Source organism: Chenopodium quinoa, unplaced genomic scaffold (genome assembly GCF_001683475.1).
Source record: "Chenopodium quinoa cultivar QQ74 unplaced genomic scaffold, ASM168347v1, whole genome shotgun sequence".
NCBI classification, from domain to species: domain Eukaryota; kingdom Viridiplantae; phylum Streptophyta; class Magnoliopsida; order Caryophyllales; family Amaranthaceae; genus Chenopodium; species Chenopodium quinoa.
Window position 1 is genome coordinate 181189 of NW_018742914.1, and position 8932 is coordinate 190120.

The following is an 8932-nucleotide window of genomic DNA, read 5'->3' on the forward strand; positions in this document are numbered from 1 at the left end:
GGTCCCCACCCAACCCAATACTACTTTTTTTTTTTTATTACTTCCTCCGTTCCTTTAATATTTCATCACTTGCCTTTTACGAAAGTTTCACAAATATTGCACCATTTCCATTTTAAGACAAAAATTGTATCCGTTCACATTGCAAATACCCAACATACCCTTACTTTTTCACCCTTATTCTTTAGTTTAAGTTTACATTACATGGACACTTTTGTATTTTTACCTTTCTCTCTCTTCCTTTTCCAATTAGGGGTGTTCATAAATTGTTCCGGACCAAAAAAATGGACCGGACCAGACCAAACTAATCGGTCTGGTCTTCGGGTCTTGAAATTATTTTTTTCGGTCATCGGTCCGGTCCGATCCAAAACCCTATAAAAACCGGTCGATTCAGACCGATTTTTTTTTATTAAAAATATGCGTGAAACCTTAAATAATGGTGAAAATTATCATTAATAAGGTTAGAAAACTTTAATTTTATAAGTTTTTTGTACTAAACATACAAAAAAAGACATAAAAATGACATTAAAATATTGTTTTTCCTTTACTTTTTACGTGTATTCCATAACTTTATTAAAAATTTAGTATTTTTATAAAAAAAATTCTTAAATCGGTCCAAAGCGGTCTAGTCTGGGTTTTAATCCGATTCTTTCAGTCCGGACCGGGTTTGGTCCTAGCTTAATCAGTCCGGTCTTCGGTTCTTAAAATTCTAATTTTCGGTCTTCATTCCTATTTGGGTCGGTCCGGTCTTGGACCGATGACAGCCCTATTTCCAGCTACCAAAATTACTGTGCCCAACTTGTATTGTGCAATAATAAAAACGGAGGAAGTATATCTTTCCTCTCCCATTAATTACTTTTCAATTAAAATCCACTATTTTTCTTTTACAATTTTTTAATACTCCAACTCTTCAACTTACTCCCTCCGTTTTATAATGTTAGTCTCATATGGAATCAATCACGTAAAATAAGAAAAGAAATATATTAGGAATCTAACATTAAAGTACAACATAATTAATAATAAGTTTAACTTTTTTTTAATTTTTATTAGGAAAACATAAGTCATAATTGCATAAAATAAGACAAAGATTTCCTTACTTAGAGTCATGTCATTAATCCACAACTTATTAATTCCAAAATAAATCAAGTTATAAATGAAATATATTCAATATGGGTATAACTTTTGGAAACGCCCAAAATAGTATGTGGGACTAATATTATGAAATGGAGGGAGTACCGTTTATTTTATTTAAGTCAATAACAATTTTTAACCACTAATTATTTTTTTTATTTATTATTTTTTTTTCATTAGAATTAAGAGATACAGTAATATTTATATACTGTAAATAAAAAAATAAATAAAAACAAAATAAAAAAAAATCGAGCCTAATAGCTAAATAATAAAATTAGCCCTATCCCCCCTTCCCCCTTCCCCTCTCTCTGAGTTTCCCATTGAAGCGCATTCCTCGTTCTCCACTGAGGCGCCTTCTGATATTTTAATCCTCCATTGAAGCAACTTTTGAGGTAAGTTTTTATTCCTTTTTGTGTAATCATCGTATCAATTTCACAATCTAGGGTTTAATCTAATATCAATTTCGTAATCTAGGGTTCGAACTTTTGAACTATTGGTTTTAATTACTGACGAGATACTTAAATTATTGATAATTGAATCAAATATGCCTTGTCTCCCTATAAAATTATGAGATTTTTCGAGCCTGAATTAAATTTCGTACTGTGATTTCCTGAATTTGAACTTTGAAACTTTGAACCAGGTTGTTTCGTCCCCAGTTGCTCTTTCAAGATATCGCTTTCATATTATAATCCACTTTTTGTTTGATTTTAATTTTGTTTTTTAAGCCGTTTTGCATGATTCATCCTATTTTGTTTTTATCGCTTTCATATTATAATTCGCTTTTTATTGATTGTTAAATTTCTTACAAGCTCTGGATATTTGTTTTCTAAGCGGTTTTGCATGATTCATCCTATTTGATCAGGGTTTTAATAGTATCGTCTATTTATCTATCATGGGTGCAGGTGTATGGTCAGTATGGATAGGAGCTTGAAACCATGTACCAGTAATTATGCTACTGTATGTGATGTTCAAAATCACAACTTTACTCAAATGTTGGTAGATAGGCTCTCCAGTTTGCCTGATGAATTATTAATTCGGATCCTCTCTTTGCTTCCTACCAAGGATGCTGCTGCTACTTGTGCCTTGTCTACGAAATTGAGGCGTGTTTTCCCTTTGATTACAAGTCTTGATTTTGATGGTTCACCTATCTGTCTTTGTTTGAAACATCCCTATGCAATTGAGCGTTTCCCCACTTTTGTGAGCTTTGTTGATACCGTACTCCAGACACACCAATCACAGCATCTTACCAAGTTTAAGCTTAAACTTACCAGCAAGGACTTTGGTAAAGTGTACTTTTTTGGTTGCGATAGTTGCTATGGGTGTAGTCAAGGTTGCCTCCCTGACTTGAAATCTCCGCGATTGAATGTGTGGATCTCTTATCCATTGTCTTTTTGTGGCCTTAGGGAACTTGACCTCTCTATACTGGTGGGGGAGTCAGGTAATTTTCAGCTGCCCCCAGCTATTTTCACCTGTGAAACGTTGGAGGTGTTGAAACTTGAGGTCAACATTGGTTTTGATCAAATTTACGCCATGACCTCTTATCGTCTTCCAAAATTGAAACAGCTCGTCTTGTTTGCATCTCTCATTTCTGAGGATGACTTTTTGCCAAGGCTAGTATCAAGTTGCCCTCTACTTGAAGATCTTACATTCCAACCCTTTACAAGGCATGTGAACATCACGGCTATCACGTCGACTTCCCTTCGAAGATTGACTTTAAGGATGCCTAAATGTCCTGATTTTTTCCGAGATAACAGCGACTGTGTGCTGATCAATACTCCCAATCTGGAGTACATTGAATACTCTGATAATTTAGCAAGTTGTTACTCAATCCCTGTAATGCATGGTCTTGTTAAAGCATCTCTGACAATATGCATGGCCTTAAAATTTGGAAGATCATTTCAGCAAATAATTAACCTCATTAGACCCTTTTCTTATTCTCAACACTTATCATTGTTTGGCATTTTTATGTGGGTAATGTCTCAATCTCTAATTTCTCTCTTTTAAGCTGAATAATCCTTTTTCTCCTTTCATAGTTGATTTTGAAATTTACCAATTGTAATAATTGTTTAACTTGTGGTTGTAGGAGTTTGACTTCATCGATGAGGAAGTCTTAAAGGATAAACTCCCCGTGTTTCCTAATCTGAAACATCTAGAGTTGGGTGGTGCTACTGAAGATAGCTGCTGGGATAATCTGTTGTTGCCTTTTCTCAACTGTTCACCTGTCTTAGAAACACTTGAATTTGCACAGGTTGGTGTGGTTTTAGTAATCATATGAGCAATGTTGTTCAACTTCTGAGAGTTTTCTTAATTTTAATTTTATTGATTATTGATGTTTACTTCTTAGGGACTCGCTGGATATCATGGCGACTTTTTGTGTGAGTATAGGAAAAAGGCGCTGGAGCAGGAACAAGAATTTTTTATCCGTACAGATCATGAAACTCCCGTATGTTGCAGGAATCGTCTCAAAAGAATAGTGATAAGGGAATACCATGGATTTGTTCAGGAGATATTAATAACCCAGTTTCTCCTTAGACATGCGTTAGTTTTGGAGGAACTGGTCATATGCTTAGCCCGAACTCCGAATTTTAATCCATGTCAGATGTTAATCGAGATTACATTGAAGAATTTACCAAAAGCCTCAGTCACCTGTTCGATTCAAGTGTTATGATCAGCATGGTCCATGTTAACTCCTATTCATTCTTACCTACAAGTTATCTTAGTTTGTTGTATTTTTATTTAATATCTATTGTTAAATGCATTACTTATGTGAAGGCGGGGTAATTCTTACCCTTGAACTGTGCTAGGATTGAGCCCAACATATATCGTCTATGTTTGATAAATTATAGTCTTTGTTAAAAATAATAGTTTATGATTGGCTTTTAGTAATCATTCGCATTCAAAGTCCTGAAGGAGTAATTTGCAAATGAAAGCAATTATTTAAAAGAATTTGTTGGAAGTGTCTCTTTTGATGTTGAAATACGAAATTTCTTACTCTTTTTACCTGCTACGGAGTAGCTAGCAAGCTCAACAATGGAAATTGTGCATTATATATGTTAATATGTATGTAAATATGGAATAAACAAGGCAACAACTTGGAGGATAACACCATTTATGTAATGATTAGAAGAAAATGATAAGGTTAGGTTACAATATGAGGCATAATGGTGCTTAAACCAACCTTTTACTCTTTTCTCATCTTTAAACTCTTTTCACCCACTTTTGGTTTTGGCATTCATTCATGAATTTTGCCAAATTGTTTCTCTTCTAAGTTTTTTGCATTAGTATCTTCCGTCGTGAGAGGACTTCTTAATGTTCTTTTTACCTTGAATAATTTTTTTTTTCTTTTTTTTTTTCTTTTTTGGCATGGACGACAGTTTAACATTAAAATGCGTAGTAATTTTTTTTCTTCATGTTCAAAAATAATTATTTTATAGAGCTTTCAAATTGCTCAAGGGTGAGGATTATTTTAGTGAAGAAAAAACCTCCATGCTTGCCTATTTCAAAGCTGTATCCCGTGTGTGAGGGTCTGATTCAGAGATTTGGCTTCAGTAGAGTTTGTTCTTAACATCACAGTTGTCAATTATATTCACCATCTCTGGGTTCATGGCAAGCCACCTGTTTTGAGTAGCCAAGCTACCATCACAGATGTTAGAGTAGCCTCTCTCCGCAAAAATAATGCTGAGTGGGATATTGATGCCTGCAAACTTTGTTTTGATGAGGAGACGAAAGTCGAGAATGGAACATAAGGCTGGTTCTGGTATCATGGCTGCTAAAGATGATGACCTTGCAGCTGATTCCGAGTCAGAAAAAGCTGCTCCCCAGGCTTCGAATCAAGGCAGGTCAACAGAGAAGCACACCAATAGAGTAAGTGTTACATTTTAACTACAGGAAGTGGTGTTTGCAGGCCTACTATTCTGGAGATCAGGCAAGTAAGAAGCAAAAACAAAAATCGAGGATGGTGGTGGATACTTAGAAGTTAGAACTACTGCAGATGCCATTAAAGAGGGAGAGTGGTCCTTGCAACCAGCAGATAGTTTCATGCATGCTGGAAACGATCTTCAAGGGAGTCAAAGAAGCGGTGAAGCTCTATTTGTGGCATTTACAAATTTTTATCCCTGACACAAGACTTCTAAAATGGTTGCAGGGAGATTATACAGGAGCTCAACATGCAAGAATGCATCTTTAAAACATTGCAGATTTACTGTTAAACTTTCATTATTGTGTTAGTATTTGTATTGTTACTGGGGATTAACTCTCCTTTTTTCAGCTGTCAACAAAAAAAAAAAAAAAAAAAAAAAAAAAAAAAAAATACAAATTGCCATTTATACTACATTGGGGTGCTTGTAAATTTAAAACATGTCATAAATATAAATAGAACTTGATGGTGGTTAGATTTCCAAACCTATACTTCCTTCGTTTTTTTCATATTGCAATGTTGGGAAAAATGCTGTTGTTTCAAAGAATACTACAAGAAGGGGGGGTTGAATTGTAGTATGAGAGATTAGCTAAACTTTTTGCGGAATTAAAATTAAGTTAGCTAAAGGAACTGAATGATTAACTAAAGAAACAAAAGAATGCAAGAGAGATTTTACGTGGAAAACTCCTTGGCCCTAACAAGGAGAAAAACCACGACTACTTGGGACTTTGGGAAATGAATCTTCACTATAATAGGGCAAATGATCCTATTCCAAGCTAACGACTCAAACTCAAGTTCCTCTACGAACTTAAGACCCTGAGGAACAAGTCACCCAACTTGTTACTCTTCTCTTCTCTTTCTCTTTTCTCACTTCTCTGTTCTCTCTTCTCTTTCTCTTCACTTCCTCACTTCTCTTTCTCATACACAAACGTTCACTCGAACTTCCCCATTCCCCAAATTACAACTCGAAAGAAAACAAACTCTAGTATAAGAACATTAAGAACACTCTAATGAACTTGTGTGGAATTGACACTTGACTCGATTTGAAGCTTGAAAACTTATGTGAGAAAGGGTGATATTTTCCTTCTGAAATTAATGGCTATTTATAGATCAATAAATGCTTTGGAAAATCCTCTTTGTGCAGCAACACCATTACGCCACTACTCATACCCACTAAGAAGATCATGTCCCTATAATTAAGGAACCATGAACTCCTTAATGTGCAAACCCATGACTGAAGAAGAACATGGGAGAGTAGGCCGCAAGTTTTGGAAAACATGGGAGATTTTATTTTGTAAAAGATATTTTCCGAAAATCAGAAAAAGAAATAAAATAAAATCTTTTTAACTTGAGAAAAAGAAAAACTTTTAAATGATAACAGTTTTCCTAAAACTAGCATGCACATATTTCATCTTTTAGATCAATTCCACACAGATTTTCCGAGTGCTATTTAATATCTTATACTTACATAAATCCTAAAATATAAAAATATATTTAGTCTTCATATTCTCTGATGAAGCTCCTACTCCGAGGCTTCTGTTCCTTGGGAGGAACTTCTCTTCTCTAGTCTTCATTTCTGAAGCGCCAGTTCCTGTGAGGGAACTCTTCTATAAGGATAGCTCTGCTTCTGGCCTTCTTGTTCCTCATGGTATTTTTACAAGACCCTTTATTCTCCTAGTCTTTGTAACTGAGTACACACTTAAACAATCAAGCACTTATTAGTTTGTAAGTAAGTGAGGTTGTGTCATCATCAAAATCATTAAGTCCAACAATATTCCCCCTTTTTGATGATGACAATCAAACCAAACTTACTTACAAGGAAACAGAGATAATCCATTTTATTCCGAAAGAAAGGAAATGTAAAAACAAAATACAATGCAGAATGGAAACTAATGTTTAAGGAAATAAAAACAATGCATAAATAAATAACTAAAAAACTTGAAAAAAAACTTGTACATACATTATACCGGCTTGTAAAGATTAGACAGCTTGTGAAGATTTCGAACAGAGACCATAGAATGATTAAGTTTCCTTGATAGTTTTCATCCTTTTCCCCCTTTTGGCATTATCAAAACCTAACACACAAGTATATAGTATACCATAACACAGCACCATCTAGTGGTTTAGTGTTAAGACAAGAAGCATGCATAGAGAGCAAATATTCAAAAAGCATATAGGCAAAAGAAACATAGACATTCATCATCCAAAACCGATTAAAAACATCGGCCAAATGTACCAAATTCGCAAGTTTGCCAAAAGAAATTAAAAAGTGCCCAAAATATTACAGACCTAAAAAAAATTGTTTCCAAAAGCAAATAAACATAAGTTTTATCAACATAAAGAGGCTGCAAGGAAAGGTAGGTTAAGAAGCAATGTTCTGGTCATCATCAACAGCAAGATCCTCCAGCTTCTTGCTGATTTGAGACACTATGTCCTTCATAATGGACTGTCTCCCTTGTTCAGAGCTTGAGACCAGCTTCTTGACATCAGTGCTCAGAATGACCATGCTCTTCTTCAGTTCTGCCATGTTTTGCTTTGAATCCTCTTGTTCCTTGAGCACCTTCAGGAGCATATTCTTCATCTCCTTGACATCCTCGCTGGGAACCTTTGATGGGGAATTGAAAGCTGCAAAACCTGTTCCTGCAGATGCATGCTTGCCCAGACTAGGAGAGCTTGAGACTTTCTGTAATTCCTCTTGCACCCCAGTCATATCAATACAAATGGGTGCAGAGGGCTCCTTTTTCTTCATCAGCCTCAAACTCTTCCTTTTCTTCCTTCCCCCTGTCTCAGTCACTTCCTCAACCACCTTTTCCTCTTCCTCCTCTTGAATGTCCTGCACCACTCCCTCTACTATCCCAGCAGCCCTCTCTTCTTCCCCCTCAGCTAGTCCACCTACTTCCTTAGGCCTTTTCTCCTTTTCCTCCAGCACAACTTCAAAACATCCATCCACAACCTTCATCTTATGATTTTCAAGGAAAATAGGTTGCATGTATTCGGTGTTTTTGAGGGGCAGAGGTTCTTTATCAGTAAAGGAGATGCCAAAGCTTTCGAAAACATAGGTAAGTAGGTTACCATATCCCACCTTCCATCCTTTTGGAACACAGTGAGAAAGGTGTTGGATCATGATGGAAGGAAAGTTAATTTGGATCTTTTTGGCTAGGCAATAGATGAGAACAGAGTCAAGCTTGTTGGCACTGTCTCTCTTTTGGGTTCGAGGAATAATGTCATTGAAAACGAATTTTAGCAGAATTTTGTCAAGAGGGGTTAGGTCATTGTGATTTATGTAGGTTTCCTCCGGGTCTCCACCTAGAAACTCTACTATCTCATCAATATTTGCATCAGGAAGAGGGTTCCTTATCACATTAATCTTAAAATACAAGTCATATCCAGTATTAGGTACATCAAACAACTCATCCAAATACATCGCATCAAACTCAATTTCTTTTTCTTACACACAACAGCGAATAACACCTTTAGAATATTTGAAACTTTTGCAAAAATCCCTCATAGCATCAACATACATACTCCGATTAAAGCATTCACTCAACAAATTCACCTAATTTTGAGCCTCAACTAAATCAAGCAATTCATACAACTTAACAGACTTACACCAAGGAAGATTAATAACCAAACCAAGTGAGGTTGTGTCATCATCAAAACCATTAAGTCCAACAAATACTCTTATGCCTTGCAAACATTTTTTTAACATTAACAGGAGCTAAGTTGGAATGGAGTGAGGGACATAGAAAAGACAGATTGCATAAAGTTCACTGCAGGATGAAAATTTAGTCAGTTGTTTAATTGCACTCGAAACATCTAATGAAATGCATTCACAAATTTATCACTAGATACTGAAAATCTTTACATTTGAAAAAATTCTTATCATCA

General features: G+C 35.4%; 1 protein-coding gene across 1 annotated transcript; it reads left to right on the forward strand.

Moving 5' to 3' along the window:
- The first annotated feature begins 1270 nt into the window (after positions 1-1270).
- On the forward strand, positions 1271-4071 carry LOC110727808 (F-box/LRR-repeat protein At4g14103-like). The gene is made up of 4 exons (XM_021907378.1): positions 1271-1520; positions 2031-3099; positions 3212-3376; positions 3473-4071. Exons 2-4 carry the CDS (start codon positions 2035-2037, stop codon positions 3794-3796), a joined length of 1554 nt encoding a protein of 517 aa, XP_021763070.1. The 5' UTR covers positions 1271-1520; positions 2031-2034; the 3' UTR covers positions 3797-4071.
- The last annotated feature ends 4861 nt before the right edge of the window (positions 4072-8932 follow it).